Raw genomic sequence first — 23,383 nt, 5'->3', positions numbered from 1 at the left:
TAATACAAAACTTCTACTCGCTCTATTTTCTTTGCTAAAACTATGTACCGTAAACACGGGTTACTTGGACCCAATGGAGGGTAACTGTGACCCACATGAAAACCTCATTTAAAAGGGTCTCTAATAAAAAACATAAAAACGCCAAAGGTTAGCTAAAACCAACCTCTTCGCATATTTCCATAATTATAGTGCAATAATATGACCTGGACCGAGTAAATCCCCCCAGAGCTAAAGTAACCCGACTTTACGGTTTGTTGTAAATGTGGTTGAAAAGAAGAAAGAATTATGTTCATATAAAAGTTAAGATACTTGTATGTTAGGTGCCTTGTTATATTTGTTTATTATTCGTTTAATTTTTTAATTACAATCTTCTTCGCACCTAGCAAAATCGATACGTTGAGCTCATTAACCGCAGAAGGAGGTCAACGGGTCCCAACGCTGACCGCCACGGAAGTGACAGCAAGGTTCCTTCCTTCCTTCCGGTGCCACAATTGTCTCAAAATGTACGCCACTTTACTTTTACTTATCATAATTAACTTTTGGGCAATTAGGTTCGTGACAAGGTGCTCTATATTCGTTTACGCCGAGGTCGGTTGATAACCCGACTTGACTTAATCGATAAAAATTAATGTGGGAATGTAATTATTCACGGATTTTTCTACCATAATATTTTAAGAAGTACCTAAGTACCACATTCAATTCAATTAAATACAATACTTGATTTACTAATTATATATTTTTTAAAATTTATTATGCAAATTAGTACAAATAGGTAACTCGCTCCCTAATCACGGCAAAAATATAGCACAGATTGGACCTGGGGAGCCGACCCTTTCCCTCCCTCTTTTTGGGGGTTAGTCACGACACGATATCGCGGCTATCGGGCTAAATTAGTTTTGTTTGACCTAAGAAACAATCGTGCCAACTGCCCCTGCACTTATTTATCCCAGTATGGTTTTATTTATAGTTGTAGCTATATGTCGATAACGTGAATACTAACTCATTAGGTAGGTATTTTAATTAAATGTCAATAGTATGAATAATTATGAAGGTAAGGCGATTTAATTAATCTTAAAAGGAGGTGTAGTGCTCTCAAAACCTGTTTTCGTTATTTTCTTAAAAAGCAAATAAAAACGTAACTTATTCACTGTATAATCCTAACTTCCTAGACTAGATGATAGCATTTTATCAGCAAAAGCCTTGCTTACTATCTGCTTCCGTAATTAGGATACGTTAGCAGAGTAATACGTGTGCGTGAATGAATGTTTTATTTATGTACTTACCTATGTTTATCTTTCCGGCTTCCGATCAAACATTATTGCCATTATACAATTAGATGACGTACCTATAAAGCGCGATACCCAGTACTTTTTAATTTAGCTAGACTTAGACCGTGAAAAGTCTGCAGCGATTTTGATAGCCCACGCAGTGCAAGTGTCATTTTAAACGTCAAAGTTCTATGAAATGATGACGTATAAATAACACTTACACTGCGCGGGCTATCAAATCCGCTGCAGACTTTTCTTGGTGCGACTATACCAAGTATACCAACCTATTCATTTCATTCGTACAAGAAGAGAGGGAAGCCTGGGAAGAGGAATGCGCCGCAATGTCTCGATGACATCACCAAGATAACAATCAAATTACATATTAGGCATTACCCAGGCATTACCTATGACATACCTACTCGTACATAAATAACCTGCCAATACAGTCTGAAAAACAATGTACATAACTCTTAAATGATGCTCGTGAGTGATTACCAGATATCGCAAATTTTATAGCATTTTCGGTCCAGCGGAGTGGTGTTAACAGATTTGGTATAAACAATTTCAACCCTAATGATTAATTAGCATTAATTACGTTAATATTAACCTTAATTTACCATTTCAGCTGGAATTATCTCTACCAATTCCGTTAACACCACTCCGTTGCACCAAAAATGCTATAAAATTTACGATGTCTGGTGATTACCTATCAAATGTTTCGGAGCCGCAAAATAACAGGTAAGTGTTTGCGATTAAACACTTGTAAAGGCAAAACCCATAGTTTAATTGTCATTGTCTCTTTAAACAATGAAACCCACGAACGAAGTTCATGCCTCATCGATGAACTCATTGAACTTGGCCCAAATACTCAAATTATGAAGTGATTTAGTAAATATCTTGAGTTTTTGTGCGTCTCGGTTGAGCGCGAGGCAAGGTGAAGGCTGCGTGGGTTAGTTTACCGTCTGACATAACTGGCGACAGATTATTTTTAACTGCTCTTTCTAGGAGTTACCTACTTGTTAAGTAGAATGTTTGGTACGTATTTAAGTAATTGTGTATTTAAACAACAAGTAATTGTTTTATTTTTTCTTGCAACTTAGATCACGTGTTGTCCATGCAACAACAAGGAACAAAGGCCGTGCCAGGATAAGCTAAGTGACTTTGCCCCCACCAAGTTTGGGCTTATAATTTTTATTTGTGGTGTGGCTCTACATTAGTAATTAAAATACAAAATGTTTGCCCCCTAAACTACTAGTAACTAGTTTTTAGTAAAAAAATACGAAATATGATTTTCGTCTATATATATTTTTCTAGCCAATCGATTTCAGCGTGCGACACATATATTGTACATGTACTTACTAAATATGATTATTTGACATAAATTACCTACATATTCAGTATGTCATTGAAAAAAATGCTGACTAAACTTTTAAATTTTTTTTGTAGTACTTCCACGTTAAAGACGGGTCCAATTGCATTTTGTTTTTTTTTTGTAATGTTAATTCTAGTTTGTGTAGTAGCAATATGTTTGTATGTTAAAGACGCAGTTCTAGTTAGCGTGGGTGTTCTACACAACTATCGAGAAGGTCGGCATTTTCTTAGTGGTTTTCCGATGCGTCACCTCAGTAGAAACGGCGCGAAGGAACTGTACAAAGCGAAGAGAAGACTTGATAACAGCCCGGTTCATTGATTGATATAATTCAAAATTCAGGTCAATGTTGCATTGTCTCAAGTTCAAGATCAGCAACAAATTCAAACTTTTCTGGGATTTTTTGTTATTGATACTACTGTCCTTGTCTGACTCTGCGAGCTTCCGGTAAAATGTTCTTTACAGCGGTTATAAGGAATCATTTTCAGTATCTTTGTCTATTTTTCTATTTTTTTAAGTAGGATTTTTTTACCTAACTAGAGCAAATGTGTGTTATGGTACTTCTAAGAAAAGGTGTCTAAAACTGTAATTTAAATAGGTACAAATAGAAGAAGAATATCTAGTGTGCAAATTCAGCAACAATATCCACACAATAAGTCTCGCGTTCGCCTGTACATTTATACATTCATTAAACCAATCCAAAACACATACACCTTATTCATAAAACTATACAATTAGTGATTTATGTATTATCCCTTTCTTATAAATAAGTACATACCCAAGTCAAAATGGCAAATTAAGACGAAATATAAATAGCTACTTGTGGCGTATCTATGAATGACGCTATTAGTCTTTATGCATAAAACAACCTTAACATTGAAGTTGTTTGTAATAAAATCCCAATAACAAATATTTAAATTGTTAATATATCTATCGAACCACTAAATGGTAATAAAAAATGTATAAATATTCGGAAGCGATCTCGCTGTTAATGGGAAAAGCGATGTCTAATCAGATGTAGGTATAATTGTAGGTTACATCACAGTTAATTAATCTATATTCGTGGTCACTAATATATTTTGGTTGTTTTATGTTATTTCTGAGATTACTTAAGTACATTAATGTTAAGAGTTACGATTCTGTCCACCACGCAAAACATCAGGCATACCAGGCGTTACATAATCAATCACTTTGAATTTGGAATTAATTGCGCGAGAATACGGTAAACTATTGATACGTTTCAATAGTTACAGTGTGACTGTGTGTAGATAAAAAGAGTATGTAACTGTACATAATTAGGCATTAAATACTCGTATGATCCTGTTATGACTTATGAATCATATGAGCAGTCACATAAACTACTATTACTATTAAGTGGATGTATCGTGTAACAATAATATTAAATAGAACATGATTAATTTAGAATACCGTGTAAGTATTCAATAATCCGGTAAAGCTCGGTTTTCCTAGGATAGCGGTGCCGTCATATAGCGGCCGTCTCCATACTAAATAATACGGCTAAATATGGATGTCGTAGTATTTGTATGGAGACGGCCGCTATATGACGGCACCGCTATCCTAGGAAACTAGAGCATAAGTTCGTTACAAAATATGACAGGTTGAACGCGCCGGTCGCGTGATCCTATTACGTTCCAAAACGTACTATTAAATAACTATAATTACCTACTATATGATCAGAGCGTGTTAAGGATTTTCTTAAATTATTAGTTAAGGAGAAAACTGCGGCCAAGGTCGGTCAGGTAAACTTAATACATATCGTGTAATATATGAAAGACTCTTCGGCCGCTAAGTATCGGTAGTTCGACCGATGGTAGTTCAGAATCAATAGCATCAATTCTGTTCTTAAAATCTTTGACATACCTACAACCTACTGTGTGTGTGTGTCGTAATGATTGCTGACAACAGTAATAGACACAAGAGCAATCAGTTAATTTTACAAGTACCTAAGTATGTATCGAACATTTAGAATTTATTATTTCCTCCACATTCAAAGGTCTACCGTTTCGGTCTACATGCAACCACGTTTTGACCACGTGTATATGACACCTGCTGCAGTCACGACATTGTGCTATCCCAGCCGGGGGCAATGACCTTCACCACCCACGTCTGTTGCTGCGACTGACCAACCTGATTGCGGAAGTACCTATAGGTACATAACGGTTGCAGTTTTATATCACAGAACAGCTTAAGCTCTGGTTTCCTAGGATAGCGGTGCCGTCATATAGCGGCCGTCTCCATATACAAACTATTATGGGTGGATTTCATCGCAAAAAATTTCACCATACAAAAAAATATTTTTTTGTAATGTTTAATTTAACACGATTCTAGCTGGGTAAAGTAATAGGGGGCTGTATATTGAGGATATTTATGGAATTTATACAATCATTTGTGGCTTATATTTGAAGTTATCGCTTTCGGAAAATAAAAACGCAAGATGATACAGATACAGATTTTTTATTGGTAAAAAGGTACATTTTACAAGTCATTCGGTTCTTATAATTAAAAATATTATTAACAATAATAAATTAATCATGCAAATGTTATTAACAATAATAAATACAAATCAATGATCGTTACGCATAGACTCTATGAATTCGTCAATTGAGTAGTAAGCTCTTTCAATGAGTAACAATTTTAGCTTTTTGTTAAATATGGTGATGACAATCATGGTATGGTAATGACTCTTTTATAGACAGTAATGACACTGCATGTACGGTAATGACGATTTGGGAACTAATTTATATATGTATTAAAAACGTATTAAAAAAACAAAAACTTTTTTTAATTGTAAGGCTTTAGAACTTTAATAAACAATACAAGTAACATGTTTTTGAACATAAGACTAGCTACATAAATTATTTTTAGAAAATTATAAAAAATACAATTTATTCATATAAATAAATATATAATAAGTATTTTTATTGTATAATTTTAAATAATTTATTTTCCGAAATAGGCAGTTTATGTATTCATTTATTTTTTTGGGTTTTTTCAATGTTAAATCATATTAACAATATTGTACTCTTATATCAGTTTAAACCCGCATCTTCTTTTATCTACTGCATAACTTGGTATTTATATCATATTATAAAATTGCTGGCTTACCAGTGAGCTTAATTTTTATGATATATTACTTTTTTTGATAATTTGATTCATTGCATAAGTTTGTATTTTTGTTGTTTTATAAATTAACTTTAAAAATAGCTATAATGATTTAAATCCATATATATGTTGTTTAATAGCTAAACATTAATATATAATCAGTGTTTTATAAGTTGCAAGACCCCTACTTGTAATGCATGTCATAAATTACAAAATGTTAGGTATTGGGCCCGGTGACTACCCAATGGTATAATTATTAATTGCTGTAATTATATACATCAATTAATATAATATTATCAAAAAACATAAGGCCATCACGATAGTGAGCCAGTACCGTAGCCTATGGTCGCTTAAAACTTAATATATGTTGCTTGTTTAAATACTTTGTTTTAACACGACTAACATGCAATTACAGACTCTAAGTTGCACGATTTACATTATTAGATAATAAAAAATAAACATTTGTATGTTCTAGGTTCTAAGTGACCTAAATTTTGCCTACTTCAGTCAAAATGTTATTTAAAAACTAACCATCCTCTAGTGTGAAAGAAATAGTCATATCTTCTTCTACATTTATTCTACATTTATAAGGTAGACATTATATAGTGTTAGAAGACATAGAGAACGTTTTTCAAACATACAGCTTAATTTCATAATGAATTATAGCAAAATAACTAGAAAAGTTTCTGAGAATCGTCATCACCATACACATGAAATCATCACCGGTCGTCATTTTTTCCCGGTGATGATGGGTATGGTGTTGACGATTTGAGAGTTTCTTGTTTTTATTTCTAGAATACGAATAATAGTAGTTAATGTCTATGCTACACAATAAACTTCATGTAGTTTGCCATTCATTTCAATAATTATTTCTAATATATCATTTGTAACTTTTTTAAACCAAAGCATAACGGTGATGATGCTCTGTTGTGACAAACTACGTTTTACAAATTTGTTCGTAATATTTCTCACGATTCAATGATGTGACTTTATAGTGAAATCATTTTTGGCATTCTATATTAAAGTGAAAAATAGGGCAAGGACCTTTAGCGGTATTTCGTTGTTCATACACGGAGATAAGCTCACATTGACATTACTATGACGGTGTTGACGAATAGTCGTGACAAAACTTTAAATATTTTTAAATGTACTTTCTCGGTGAAGGAATTATTGCATATTTTTTCATGTGTTAAACAACAACATGGAAAAGATGGTAAAAGAAAAATCGCAATCGTACGATAGGTATGCTATAATTTTCACTGCAAACAAAAAGGTTCAGATTTTTCCGGTAGACGGTGATGACATTAGACACATAAAACATTTTATATAAAAAAAACTATTAAGTTATTGGAGATGGTAATTGAAGGAACATGAAGATAATAGTTCTTAAAAATATATAAAAAAGTTGCAACTCGCACAACCTACTAGTTTTTTTTATAAAGACCGAACCATAAGTTTTCGCAGGATTTTGAAATCCACCCTTATGACATCCATATTTTGAAGTATTATTTTGTATGGAGTTTTATTTGGTAGCTTTAAGGTCAGCTGGGGTAAGAGGAACACTGAGAAAAGATAATACTTACTTAAAAAACATTTTCATATACATAATGTTTCTCCTATAACCTAATCGTTTCACCGTATCTCTATAACCTGATCTTGTAACCTTATTTTAATGTCAAATCGCCTGAAAGGAAAGCCACCTAAGTTAGCTGAAAAATATCCATTGGTGATAGTATTGCCTTCAATAACAACTGGATTACTCAATCTCACTTTTTTGAAAAGGTGACTAATATAACTTGAACTTTTAGAATTATAATGGATAATACTACGAACAATGTCATTCCGCTTTCTTTTAATGCCATAAGTTTTTGAAACTGTATGAATTCAAAATGCAAAATGTATTGCATAAGTACATGCACTAAAAGTTTATATGATGTTGTACATAAATAAGTACAACATGTTGTATGTTTTTTTTCTACTTTTATGTATAGATAATATCATGAATTTGCGGTCTAAGGGGCTTTGAAAGAACTTGGTTACCAGATAGATCTTACTTCTTGGAAATGGGATATGCTATGTCGCGCGACTTGCTTACTTGACAACTTAAAGTACCTACTTACAAGGAAGGCACAGGCTAAAAAAAAATCCGTGTCCGTTATTTTAGACTACTCTATAACATATATCAAAATAAATCAAATCGGAGTTGGACAGTTGGGTACCCTCCCTTGTTAGTCATGCCAAGCCGCACAAAAGCTCGCAACATATAGAAGACTTTTTTTACCAAGATAAGACACGATAGGAAAAATATGATCAATCTTACCGTTTGCACAATAAACGGTAAGATAGACATCGACTGTAATATTCTAAAATAGAGTCCAGGGGGCCGATCTTTGAATTTCGAGCACTCGATTTCGTCAGACGGAAAACGGCGAAATGCTAATTTTTGAAATACGAGCGATAGAAATTGGGAATCGAGTGGTATTGACCACTCGTATTCAATTCTATTAGTAGAATTTAAATACCTAGTAGTGGAGATATTATTGAACAAAATACACGAAATCGAGCGATCGAAATTCAAAAATCGGCCCCCTGAGCGTATAGTAAGGGATTCAAGTGTTAACGCCCAAGGTGGAAATATGTAATTTTGCTACCAAGTGACACATACTGCTTTTCACATCACCTATATAAGAGGAAATTATTTCTAAAAATATTATTTATAATCTTTATACACTGTATAAAATGTGACATGTAATTTATATTATCAATATATATTATGATTATGATTATTATTTAACCTAAAAATATTGTAGACCAAAAAGTAAAAAAATAGTGTCCTAGAACAGAAAAGTGCCACTTAGTATGAATAAATAAAATAAAATAAGTTTTCTCAAAAAAGCCAAATGGATTACTGCAGTGCAGTTTAAAATTGAATTTAAACACTGAAAGGTCACGTAAGACTTAACTTCTCCAGTAGTGAGCCCTGGGCTATAACCGCGAAAATCGAAGTTCGCAAATTGCGGGCATCTTTCTCTGTCACTCTTATTACGCTTTCATTGGAGTAAAAGAGAAGAGATCCCCGCAATTTGAGAATTTTGGTTTTCGCGGTAGCCCCTCAGCTTCCCACGGTGTAATTACTTTAATGTACATCGATTTCGCGGCAGTCCCATTAATATGGGCCGGCCTAGGTATTAAATCGTGTAACTGTAACGTTTACTTTACACAGCTGGATGGATGTGACTGTATAGGTTTATGGGAAAATTTATTTGTTTATTATTATTTAAACTTTACTGCACAGTAAAAATATACAGTGACAAAAGGCGGACTTAACGCCAGTCAACCTTTAGGCCCCACAGAGAAGCATACCTAGTTGGTGAGGGGTTTGTAAACACTAAAACTTGATTTACAGATTCAAGAAGATGATACAATGGTTGGAGGCTGCTGGAAAGTGATATAATACTTAATCTCAATGTTTTAGGGTCAAATAATAAACGAAAAGACTTAGAAACGGTTTCACTTCGCAATATATGATTTATTTCTTTCACAAAAAATATTAAATAATAGCTAGAATTAAGTCACCAGTTACATAACAGATGTAAATGCGCACACAAATGGTATTAGTTAATGTAAAATGTAATTCTTATACTTACGCCATGTCAGAATAAACTTGACTAATAAGCGTTTGAAATTTTCTATCCATACTTCGTAAGGGGTTTGTAAGGGTGCTTAGAATGTCCTCAATCGTGGGCGGGCGGACGCCGCCAGGCTGGGCGGGCGCGGTCCTAGCGGGCGCGCGGCACTTCCCGTACGACGAGGCCGCGCTTAACCTATATAACGAGTTGTCGCCGCTGAAGCGCTTACTGCCGACCAGCGCCCTCCGCCAACCGTACGCAAAACAGTACGTACTTAAAATAAACTTTTGTAACGTTAATTAAAATTCTGACCCAGCACTGCCAAGGTCGCGTGCGTGCACTGAAAAGTTACGACACCGCGTGATTCGCTTCTGTGCGCATAGATACGTGATCTATTAAGAAAATTGTTGTATGTTTGTGCGGCATTGGTACCTTCTACCACCACCGACCGTTGCAGGCCGCCGCGTACGTCAGTCGCCGACGGTCCAGCTCAGTGCGCCCGCGTTGCCGCCACCGCCTCCCCACGCCTGCTCACGCGCTGATCTTTGTGACAGTGTCCCCATCGACAACATGACCAATTACATCAGAATCGTAAGTTTACATCATTATTTAAATTGACTAATTTGAATCATAAAAACACAAATCACATTTAGAACATGTGAAATGTTTTGCAAATTGTGCAGAATGACCGAAATTTCCTAAAAATAGTAGGTATTTAGATTACTTACAACGCGATCCTCATAAACAACGTTTTCGACAGCATTTGTGCAATATGTCGCATTACATATTCAGGCGGTTGCAGATGCTATATTCCGTTTAATATTACGAGACTCCAGTAAATTGATCCAATAAAAATAATAGTTTATAATTTCGGTTAATGCAGTGTAATTACATTGTAATAGCGTACGTGTGAAATCCCTCATATTATGTTGAACGAGTGTGGGAATAGCAGTGATGAATTTTAAATTCTCAAGGATCTGGATTGCCCGATGATACTGCGATATCATTTTAATACGCGTATGGAAATCTCGAAAGTAGGTACCTTGCGAAATACGCGAGCTTACGTTACGCAAAGTTAAGATTAATATTTTGTCTTGTACTGAGCAACAAAAGTAATTGATTGTCAACGCGTCAAAATAAAACATTAACCAGATTGCGATAAGGATAGTAAGAGTAAGCGATCTTTATTGCTCACCCACAGTAGCTACCAGTTTACAGGGCAAGTTACGATATCTTCTCTGGGCTGTCGGCGTGCATTATCGATAAATCTCACTAGATAACATCTTCTCTACTAATATAAAAAGACAATCATATGGAATTTAAGCTATAATAATATAGCTAATAGATACCTGGAGTGGATGCATAAAGGATGGCTCACGTTAGACCGGGCCGTGGCCGGACCGGAGCTTCCGGTGCTTCGTTTTCTATGGAAATCACGAGATCACCGATCAGCCGTCATAGAAAATGACATGTCGGACCTCGGCCCGGGCACGGCCCGGTCTAGAGTGAGTCATCCTTTCCTTACAATGCTCCTTTGTAGATACAGTTTTTGCAAAGAAAATTCCGTATAAGTACCTAATTAAGTAGCGCATATCGGACGATCTAACTACAATGCATCGCTTACAAAATAGGACCTAAACTGGTTATATGGAACAAATTTCTTAATTCGCTTGTCGTGTAAAATGCCACCTTATCGCTGCATTAAATTCCCCATAAACGTACTGTTGAAGCAATTACATGACCCAAGTCAATTGTTTAGCAAATCTTAATGCGGACGTGACTAGCGAAGTCAGAGATACTCATGCGCTTAACATATACCTTAATAGATCTATTTTTAAATTGGAACTTATATAATTATATGCCACAATAACAAAATAAACAGATAACTTTGTATGTTATTATAAGTTCAAATGTGTATATATGCCTACCTATATCAATGAGTAATTCGATTTGTCTTCGGACCCTTAGAATAACTGGGATAAAGTCTTTACCACTCAATAATCAAGTGCATCCAAAAAAACTTTATTTTCATTCGGCCAATAAGCGTGTAACTACACGCTTAACTATCTAAAATCATCTGATAAAATTTTATCACATTTAACCGGTATTTGCAAGTATTTCACTTTATCAGGTAAACAGACATTAACTTTCATCTTCAACTTGGTTGTAAGCTGCAATCTGTTGAAATCACAAACTTAATGTCTGCAATTTTATTGATTCGGTTGTGTAGATTAGGACGCGGCTACATTCAAGGATTAAGCAAGAACGTCTACTATTTATAAATAGGTAGTTAATGTTTCTAGTTCTATTCATCATTTTATATTCAGGCATTTTGTTTAACCAATTAAGACCGCGTTATCACCATCCACAAACATAATAAATTTAATCGGGGCTTAGATCAAGATCATACGTACCTATATCAAAATAAGTACATAAGTTATGTTGCTATACCAATAGTAGTTCAATAGTTTACTGGAAAAAATATGGCATTAGTATTTATAAACGCGATGATGTTATGAATTGAAACCGTTAAACGACCTATTTGCGGATAATTTGTAACATGATTAATAGCCTCAGTAACAGAATTTAATGGTTCAAAATAACAGTTCGCGATTTCCAATAACCAATGTGTTAGAGTTTGTTACAGCGTCACTGGATGTTATATGACTAACACATGCTTCCTTGTTGAGCAAGCTACGTTCATCTCACAATTAATTAAACTTGACTCGATTAGTACCTCGACCGTGTAACGAGACGTGTGAATTACTATTTTTAGTGAGGTTGCAATTGCATTTCATTGTTTGTTATTTCTTTTATGTCCATATTAGCAGTATTTGCTTTTGTTTTTTTATAGTACCTAATAATGGAGAATTTTCTTCCACATAACTAGAATATTTTTTTACATTGCAATAAACTATATGTATTTTGATATAATATATGTACCTACTTAGTTAATTCAAGGCCAAAATGTTTATTGCTCTTATTATAATTATTACAATTAATAGGTAATATGGATTTATTTATTTTAGGGCATTGCAAAGCCATGTCAGTAAAATTAATTTAATAAAAATCGATACAATGAACTTTGAAACAAAAACGTCATTAAACTTATAAATAAAAAATATTATTCTAAACCGGTATAAGTGAGTGAGATAGGTAACAAATAAATAAAAATCAACCAAAGTGAGAACCTTCATTCTTTTCAATTGTGGAGTTATTCAAATAGGAGAAGATGCGTTGTATTGTATTGAATTGACATACGAGTAAGATGGGCGGGTATGACCTCTAAGGGTATGACTGCTATGAGTGACAGCCGTATTCGAACAATGCGATACGTCAAATACTAGATATTGAAACGATATGGATTGGATATGTCAGTGTCAAACAAGTGTCAAAAGTGACGTTTTTGTTTGAAGAAACGTCAATTTTGACACTTGTTTGACACTGACATATCCAATCCATATCGTTTCAATATCTAGTATTTGACGTATCTCATTGTTCGAATACGGCTGTAGGCTTTAACAAAATATTTGATTTATTACGGCCAAGGGCGTAACGTTATCAAACAATCACGAAGGCATTTCTCACGTTAATTGCAAACAGTTTTGTGTTGTTTCGCACATTACCGAGATGATCAGCCGTCGGGCTCGTGACCGCGATACGCAAAAAGCGACCTTCGGGACCGCACGCTGTACGGTGAATGACCCATTTTGTAATGATAATCTTTGCTAATTTTTTCCCGAATTTTTTACTTAGTTCCGGGCTTTTAATGAGCGAGCAGTTAGTTTATTAACAATATGTGGCAAAAAGCAATAAGTTTTTTAAAGATTTAGTTAATTGGATTTAAAAGTTTCCACAGAATACTTCACCTTATTGCAAGATTTTATATGTACATATTATTAATAGTTGTCGTGATTTTAGTTTAACTTTTTTCTGACCAATCACCAAAGATACCAAAGTAAGTAAGCAAAGTACCTATTTAAAGAGTTTACTATTGTGTTGTAGAACTTTGTCCTTAGTAGCTAACACTATTATAGCCTAGACTGTAGCGCATGTTCTCTATATAGGTTTCGTAGAGTCTGAAAATGCCAATCAAAAATTAGTGTAATTGGAATTTAATTTAAAAACGTAGTATTTACCATGTATATTAAATTAAAAAATTGTGTTATCCAGTGAGCCGCAATTTCATGAATAGAAAAGAGCGTATTTCGGTAAAAAATGTCCGAAGTGATACTGTGAGTGTTGTGTCGCATAAACGTGATCGAGTTCCAAGTGAGAACGCGGACGGTGACACAGCGGCATCACAAGGAAACCCAAAAGAGGATGGGTCGACCACAATTAAAGTCTCGGCACGTCAGTTAGGTACTCCGTTCGTGAAGATGACATGTGCAACTGTACCGAAATGGATATTTCGGTACAGTTGCACATGTCAGCTCCTGATGGAGCTCACATAAACATATGTATAAACATGTACATGGTAAATTACCTCGTATTCCATAGTAAGTATTTATAATTTAAAGTGTTCTTAGAGCCGATATAGTTTCGCCATTACCGGTTGTCTCTCTGTCTGTCGGCTTTTAGGACGGTCGCAATTTCTTCTCGGTTCAGCTAATTAATACCTCTTTCTTTACGTAGGTATGAATTTCCGAATTTAGTTTAAAAATTCACAGATTTCGTGCCTCACACGACTATCGAGCACATTGGAAATGAATCTACGGAATTCGAAAAAATATTGTCGCTGAGCGACGAGAAAGTCTGGATAAGGAAAACGTTATAAAACAAAACTACAACGTTGAATGATAATTATTTTATTCTTAGACTAACACAAGTATCCTGGACATAACGCATGTGAACAAACAAATTGCAAAATTTCCACACGCGTATCCAAGTTTGAATAATTGTCGCCGTGGCGCATAAGTATAGGTACATATTTCATTTTTCGATTAATAAGCAGGATATATTAATGTTCAAAGTACAAGAAATTATTACACGGCAAATCCGTAGTCAACTCGAGAAGTGGTGATCGGCAGCGGCGCCAGCGGCCCATTTGCTGTAAGATATGAAATTTTCTTGACAGCAGTTTGACGCGACGAGAGATGACCATAACAGCGTTTGTCTATGTTGCACCAAACCTGAGTTCCAATAGGTAGGTACTACCAGGGTTCAGCATCAGCTATCTTGGGTAATGCTCATCATGACGAATCGGGTGTCCAAAACAGCGTGTGCCTATGTTGCACCAAACCTGAGTTCCGCTAGGTACAGTCACCAGCAATAATATGTTACACAACGAAGGCCGCAAAAATATCTGACACGATCTTATTCGCAGTACAATAAGAGCGCGTCACATATTTTTGCGGCGTTCATTGTGTAACATATTATTGCTGGTGACTGTACAACCAGGGTTCAGCAGTTTCTTTTTTATGTTTCTCTGTATACTCTCCCTCTCCCTCTCCCTCTCCCTCTCCCTCTCCCTCTCCCTCTCCCTCTCCCTCTCCCTCTCCCTCTCCCTCTCCCTCTCCCTCTCCCTCTCCCTCTCCCTCTCCCTCTCCCTCTCCCTCTCCCTCTCCCTCTCCCTCTCCCTCTCCCTCTCCCTCTCCCTCTCCCTCTCCCTCTCCCTCTCCCTCTCCCTCTCCCTCTCCCTCTCCCTCTCCCTCTCCCTCTCCCTCTCCCTCTCCCTCTCCCTCTCCCTCTCCCTCTCCCTCTCCCTCTCCCTCTCCCTCTCCCTCTCCCTCTCCCTCTCCCTCTCCCTCTCCCTCTCCCTCTCCCTCTCCCTCTCCCTCTCCCTCTCCCTCTCCCTCTCCCTCTCCCTCTCCCTCTCCCTCTCCCTCTCCCTCTCCCTCTCCCTCTCCCTCTCCCTCTCCCTCTCCCTCTCCCTCTCCCTCTCCCTCTCCCTCTCCCTCTCCCTCTCCCTCTCCCTCTCCCTCTCCCTCTCCCTCTCCCTCTCCCTCTCCCTCTCCCTCTCCCTCTCCCTCTCCCTCTCCCTCTCCCTCTCCCTCTCCCTCTCCCTCTCCCTCTCCCTCTCCCTCTCCCTCTCCCTCTCCCTCTCCCTCTCCCTCTCCCTCTCCCTCTCCCTCTCCCTCTCCCTCTCCCTCTCCCTCTCCCTCTCCCTCTCCCTCTCCCTCTCCCTCTCCCTCTCCCTCTCCCTCTCCCTCTCCCTCTCCCTCTCCCTCTCCCTCTCCCTCTCCCTCTCCCTCTCCCTCTCCCTCTCCCTCTCCCTCTATCTCTATTTCTATTTCCACCACCACAAGAATGCATAGATTGTCGAATAGTGCGTTATCTACGCCCGTCTCAAACAGGATAGATAGAGTTAGACTAAGAAAAATCTGCAGCGATTTTGAAAGCCCACGCAGTGCAAGTGTTATTCTGCCGTCATAATCCCGATAATTCACAACAAACACCGATAACGAACTCTGCGAAACATGAAGTCATATTTGTCCTGTGAAAAATGTCTTTCTGACTTTTTGACTATTTTTAAGGTTAGGCTACAGGGCAAACCCTTAACCCGATCGTCTTTGTTTTAGGCTCAAATTGTAGCTGACTAAATTATCCAGAGCCGTTTTTCTCAAATTTTTGATATCATTCTTCGTTTCCAAATTATCGAGCACCAAAATCAAAAATTCGGAAAAAATTGAATTTTATTTTCACTATTTCGACTATAACTTTTTTTGTTTTTGACTTTCTCGAATAATTATTTTTGCACCTTACAGCTCTCGTGATTATGCGTCTTTTGAGCCTATTTTTTAATATCATATCTTCACAACTTTCCGAGATATAAGGGGATCGCACTTTTTCGTGAAATCGGACCGTATACTGGAGCGAACGAAAAGACATTTCCAATGTCAAAAGTGTATTTATTTGTGTTTGCGACTAGGTATTAACATAGGTGAGCATTGTCCAACGTGCATAAAGAATATACTTTTAAATAATATGGTTTTAGCGAAAGCCCTATAGTTTAAGTATGCTAGGTTTGTACTTAAATATTTCAAATTTACAACGTCTAGTTAAAACAATAGGCCGTTTTCTTAATAGTAACCAACTAGCAAGAGTTTAACACTGAAATATCGTCATGTAGCAATTTCGTACCTACCTTAAACGTCTTAGAACCAAAATGTTCTATGTGCTGTCCAAAGTTACCTACGTCCTTACAATCTATATTATTTTGAGCTAAATAATAGGACCCTACGAGTATAATGGTGCGGCTGTAGACAGACAGTTGCGTAAGCCAGTCTAAGTGCTCAAATATTTCGCATTACGCGGCGAAAAGCGACCATCAAAAAGCTTACTATACATAACACCGACACAATACGTGATGATGTATGTATGTAAAATATATATATGTTAAATATGTAATTTTTTTTTGCAACAATAAAAAAGGCTTAGACCAAAGGGCGAGGAGCACTGTTGAGTCGTTCATAAGTCGAAAATTTAAAGGGCCTTATGTACTGTAAAACGTTGTACCTACGATACACGTGCGAATAGGTAATCCGCAACTCGTGTCGATTTAAAATTTCGGTCGTATTTTAATTTATCACCACTCGTTGCGAATTTCCTACTTTCCGCACAATGTATTGCAATAGTTATTTACGATACAAGTGCGGATAAATTAAAACGCGACCGGGGAGTGTTTTAAATCGACACGAGTTGCGAATTACCTATTCGCACGTGTATTGTATAACGTTTTACAGTACATATGGCCCTTTAAACTTTTGACATACGCACGAAAACTAACTTTAAACTTTTACGCACTAGTGCGGGAAAATAGGACCATATGTACAGTAAATAACTATTACGTCACCCTAGGCCCGTAAGTGGGATTTTCTTCCCACGGGACGGGAAGAAATCTTACTTCCTGGCCAAGGCAAGACGTAAAACTTTATACAAACCACGGGCGGTAATTCGTAAAGCCCCAGATCGCATATTTATGGCCCTCACCTTCGGTTCAGGCCACAAACACCTGCGATCTGTAGCATTTACGAATTTACCTCCCTAGGTATGTAATGTACTATTGTGTGACGTCGTGTAACAGATGTAGGAGTCAGACTTGTAAACCTAATCTTAGTTTTCTATGTGTGTTTTCTGTCGGCCAAGGATTATTTGAGCTGCAATGTGTGAAGAACTCTTTAAAGATTAGTAAATAGTAACCAGGTTCACAGAACTTTGCCGGCGACATCAATGGCGACCTCACAGCTACGCCGACATAATTGTGAATAGAAGCATTGTGACATATCCTCACTTCCTCTTTTTAACAAGCAGTATACGAGTCAAGGCGAATCTAAATGTGCACTTGTTATATCGCTTTAATGTCGATTCAGACCTTGTCATTGTGCATTTACATAATTGCTGGCCTTGTGTCTGATATCACATTTTCTATATAAAATCACGTAATATCGAGATTACGATGAAGCGCACGAAATAATTGTAGAGTCATTGCTACTGTGGCCGGCTCTTTTACATTACCGACACTCAATAGTAATGAAAAAGGGGCACTTAAGTATTATAGAAATTCATAAAGTGATCTATTGGTGTTAAGATAAAAATCACTTGAATTTTTTCCAAAAGGTCTAAAAGAAAATTGACGTACACACTTTAAGTAATAGCATTTCATTAATTATAATTTCCGTTCACTACAGTATCTTAGTAACACAGAGGACAGATGACTTTGTACTTGAGATTACTTTGTGACAGAGTTTCGTAAAATGGATAGGTAAATAATATAATGCAGTTATACCTTTCTGTCGTTGCTTACAGCCTTGTATAAACGCTTAAATTTACGCGCAAACTTTAATTATTATTTAAGTATTCAATTAAGAAACCAATGTTAAAATAAATTATATAATAATAGTTTATTAGTAGTTACTCATTTAAGGGCCTATAAATTGTACGGCCAAGTGCACTGTGTTTTTATTAGTAAATACGTGTACTCTTCGATTTACGATCGATTAGATAACTCCGGTCTACCAATAAATTAAATATATCCAGTAGGGTGCGAACTTTTAATCATTTGTACTTTTGAATAGCTTTACCTGGGGGACTATACATACTATTGTTTATTTCTGGATCTTTATTTGTTATCTGGGTTTGGATCTGTTAATTTATTTGATAAAATGAGTGACAGAATGAACGTGGCAGTATTGCGGCGATGAACGTCACTCATTTTATCAAGGTAATTGACAGATATAGCGGCGGCAACGACGACGCCGCCACAGTAATGCAGCTGCAGTTGACATCAGAGAGCCTACCGTGAACCACGTTCGACGTGTAGCCTCCCTACTGATATGCCTAAGGAAACTTTCCAAAATTGCGAAATGTTTCGGAAATTTAACGTAGGAAAAATTCGGGATGTATGAGAATTGTATGAGAATTGAAACTTTCTAATTTTAAATTTAAATTTCCCATATTTCCTAGTAAAAGTTTCATGAAATTTTATGGAAACTTTCCGCAACTTGCACATCTGTAAGCCTCCTTGTCACACTTACGTACGAATTTACAAGTGCGACAGAGAGGCAACACGTCGAACGTGGTTCGCGGTAGGCCCTCAGAAGGTCACCTTTACTTTTCGATTGGCGTTGTCGATAAACAATTGTCATTTTGGCTACTACGACGAGTAGCTAGATCAGTGCCCCAAACGCGTTAGTTCCGCGTAGCATTATTCCCGATCGCATTTTTCCCCACTCGCGTTAGTTCCGCGTAGCATTATTCCCGATCGCATTTTTCCCCACTCGCGTTAGTTCCGCGTAGCATTATTTCCGGTCGCATTTTTCCCCACTAGAGTTTGTTTTTCAAAAAACATTTAGTTCATAACTTAGCTAGACGGAGCCCTGCTTCGCGGGGCTCCTATTTCTGAGAGGTTTGCCCTTCAGGCATCTGAAGCTACCTAACGAACCTAACCTACCTAACCTATTAATTTAGTGTGACGTCCATGAAAACATTACACTTTGGGGAAAAAGTGTAGCTAGGTTAGGTTCGTTAGGTAGCTTCAGATGCCCATGCCCGAAGGGCAAACCGCCCAGAAATAGGAGTCCCGCGAAGCGGAGCTCCGTCTAGCTAAGTTGTGAACTAAATGTTTTTTGAAAAACAAACTCTAGTGGGGAAAAATGCGACCGGAAATAATGCTACGCGGAACTAACGCGAGTGGGGAAAAATGCGATCGGGAATAATGCTACGCGGAACTAACGCGAGTGGGAAAAAATGCGATCGGGAATAATGCTACGCCGAACTAACGCGTTTGGGGCACTGATCTAGCTACTCCGTACGACCCCTGACAAAAAATACTTGAAATTCATAATTTTCGTTTAAAGCTTGAATAGATTATACCTATTACATAACAGATAACCGGGCGGACGGGTGACATAAAAAGGCATTGCGTCTGCACCTCCACCATGAATGGGCGCTGTCTAGGACGACGCTTACGCATATTCGCAGGGTTACCAAACAAGTCTTGATATAAGCAAAGACATATGTAACTTCGTATAAGACGAATAAAGTCTAAGGAAAAAACGTGCCTCAGAATTCAAGTAAAAGTCATTCTCGAATAGATGGCGCACACACCTTTAGCCTATCCTCGGCTAGATGGCGTGACGACACCGTTTCATATTTAACAATTTTAACACATAGATATCAGTGAATGAACATGGATCCAAATGATATAAAAATAACAAAATCATTTTATCCATATATATACATTTTTTGATAAGTTTGTACGTTTTCATTTTGAGTTTTAGTCGTGTGTCGATAGATGGCAGTAAATTTACAGTGACTACAAAATTTACAATGACAGGACCCCTCTATACTATCTATTCTTTTTGATATAAGGGAACTTTTTGGTGCTTCAATAATTTATATATAAGTAAAGTGATTGTTATTTGAATTATAAATATGTTTTAAATTAATAAGTACAATTTTTGTTAGCCTCAATCATGCCTCAATAGGCGCACTTAACTTATCTATTTATTTTCGAGGAACTGGAATCCTTCAAATGTGAATATCGAAGTCTATGTCAACATTAATTAACAGTATTGTTCATTGAAATAAATTTATAGAAGAGTATCGTATAGCCCTATACTAGCTGCCAGTCGGAGGCGAGGCTGCGCACACTCACACTCACACATCACTTGCGCCGGCGACGCGTGCCGCGTGCCGGACCGGTCCGCTTCCGCCTTCCGACTGCTGTTACGAGACAATTTATCGTCTCATGTGTGCCTTACGGGCTTAACGGCGGCATGTGGAGGCTGTGACGCTCTGTTCCTTATGTCGTCGACATATCAAAATAATCATGTGATATGTGAGGTCACGTCCGTCATTCTATTAACAGTAGGTAGGTATTAACCTATAGCTTGTATAAGTATATACGTATGAAGTAGGATGGATTGATTATAATTGAATAATTCCTTTTCCACCTACGTACGTACCACATACGTTTATTGGTTTCGAAATTTACTTAATTATTATTAATTATAAAGATTAGACTAAAGCTTTTTAATATTTTACCAAAATAAATAGTGAGTAAGGTATATAGTTATAAACAAAACATTCAGACCTATTTATGTGAAATGTAACGAGGTCTGTGCGATTCAACCTCGTTTTAAACGTTGGAATTTTCAATCACACGATAGTAGTCCAAACAAAATTTATAATTACCGTGCCTTGTTGTGTGCATGCTGCCAATCCAATATGACATGTTATGACAATATAATGAATTAATGACATATTCAATATGACATTAATTCATTATGCTATTATTTTAGTTAGGTTAGCTTTAGTTGTCATAATTACAAGGATCTTTTCGACTCTATCTACTAAAATTCTTTCCTGTTTCAGTTGCAATTCTTGTATAAAGCTAGACCAAGAAAAGGCTGCAACGATTTTGATCGCCCGCGCAGTGCAAGTGTTATTTTACATCAAACGTCTATGAAATTATGACGTATAAATAATAAATAACACCTGCACTGCGTGGGCTATCAAAACCGCTGCAGATTTTTCTTGGTCTAACTTTAGGTACGTTTCTGTCTAGAATTTAATATTAAAGATGCTTAATTATTTCAATTTTACTTCAAAGTTTTAGATTTAATGGTCCAGCAAATGTATTTATTAGTAGAGAAGCTTTTAAATTGCCTATTTAAAGCGCGTAATTAAATTATACAGCCGTGAAGGTTAATCAAGCCAATTATGGGACTTCGGTTAAAATAATATTAAACATAAATTCGAATCCGGGTACACGAAATCCGCTACCTACAAGTTATAAGTATTGCCCGGAGCTGGCAGAATGCGGAACACTTCATGACGAAATGGCTTTTCCATTTACAAAATAACAACAAACCACAATATGTCTCGGGTTACGATTTATTTATATTATAAGTGGGCGCTTAACTGCATAATTATAACCAGTTTCGATTTTAAGTTGATGTATTTTATTGAAGACTACTATAAATACTAAAACAATATTGTTCACATGTCTTGGTAAATTGTAGGGGATATAATAGGGAACTCTACCTCTTCACCAAATTTTATCGAAATCTGACAAAAAAAAGAACGACAACAAGATAAAAATCGGCCCGTTTATATTGTTTTGCGAAGCAATAATATAAATATTTAGGATCATTAATTTCAATAAAACGTCAGCTCTCTACTTATTACGATACACAAATCTATCATTTTGTCATTGAGCACAATTATAACATAACAATGGTTGCATTGGCGTATGTTCGACCTTCTATCACTTTCTGCACCTACTTTAGAGCAATTTTATAATGGTCTATACTATAACGAGATCGAAACTAGGTACTTCATAATCGTATAACAGTTCAAATGATTCTAAATATGTAGGAGTGGCCTAATGCAGACGTTAGTTGCATGGCAAAGGAACTGGGCGCAACCTACCACGAAAGCTGCTTTGTCTCCAAGGGAGAATGGAAGTGTTTCAAATAACAGTTCCTACAATATCGTTAACCTTTATTTATATGCAAATAAAACATTTAGCGCCTGATGTAAGAGATTATAATTCTGTACTTATTTGTGAGAATTTATATCGCGGAGACCGTGTGACATTTGGTTTTATACTGAGTTACTCGTAGTAGAAAATTGATATTACTGTTTAGTTTTATTATAACTAACTAGGTCAGAATAAACATACCTATAAGTCGCGTTTTAAACGTTTCGCAAATATTTTCATGTAAAATATGTTAAAGATAAAACTTGTAAAATTTGGTGATTTTTTTACAAATTGAAAACGCGTAGGTAATTAATTTTAATACCTAATTGTTTTCGAAGTTCTTGTCATGTCATATGTCGCTGTCACCGCCTTGTTGATTGAATAAACGAAGGCATTATCCTATTTTTTGGTATTCACTTACCCAATATCATACTCACCATCAGCTTACCGAACTTCACTTTTGAGCCTAGATCCCGCCTTAAAGCTACGTGGTCTTGTCACTTGATTAGGGCGTCTTATTCTGTTCCGAGCGATCCATCTTTACATTTGCCAACACACTGTTTTTACCTTTTTAACACTCAATATAGAAATAAAGAAGATCGTCGGGCTTCATTGCCCGTGGGAGCGGGACAATGTACTTACTAGCCTTAGCCTTCAGTATGTAGGTGACAATCCCACTTAGCGTATTTAGTTGGTAGGTATGTCACTTCTTACCGCATACTACTATTTTACATAGCTATTATGCAATAATGTCAATGGTGTTTACCTATTTAAAACGCTAAACATAAAATAAATATTTTTTTGATTTTGCATTTGAATGACGGTTAAGTTTTTCAATCATTCTGTAACTATTTTGATCTCATTACCAATAAGAATCTTTTATGAATGGAAAATGTGCGTGTGTAATCAGCAAAGTAGACTGATTTAGAAACCTATCAAATTTAAACAGGTATATTTTGAGAAATACCTATATAGTAATTCTTCAGTTAACAACCTTTGCAAAGCTAATGTATGTTGTACCTAGTCGAATACCAGGTCAGTAAACACATTCCGTCAATGCTGAGGT

At 36.5% G+C, this 23,383-nt stretch overlaps 1 protein-coding gene across 2 annotated transcripts in view; it reads left to right on the top strand.

Annotated features, from left to right (window-relative positions):
* The first annotated feature begins 9,538 nt into the window (after positions 1–9,538).
* Positions 9,539–23,383, top strand: part of LOC134797884 (uncharacterized) — a 51,301-nt gene continuing 37,456 nt past the window's right edge. Inside the window, exons 1-2 of one of the 2 annotated variants that reach the window (XM_063770243.1) lie at positions 9,539–9,655; positions 9,847–9,980. In XM_063770243.1, coding sequence (XP_063626313.1) covers positions 9,960–9,980 — 21 coding nt within the window. In that variant the 5' untranslated portion in view covers positions 9,539–9,655; positions 9,847–9,959. The other variant, XM_063770236.1, reaches the window with a different exon arrangement.

Source organism: Cydia splendana, chromosome 1 (assembly GCF_910591565.1).
Source record: "Cydia splendana chromosome 1, ilCydSple1.2, whole genome shotgun sequence".
Taxonomy (NCBI): domain Eukaryota; kingdom Metazoa; phylum Arthropoda; class Insecta; order Lepidoptera; family Tortricidae; genus Cydia; species Cydia splendana.
Note: the sequence above shows the minus strand (reverse complement) of the source record. Positions and strands in the feature narration are given on the sequence as shown.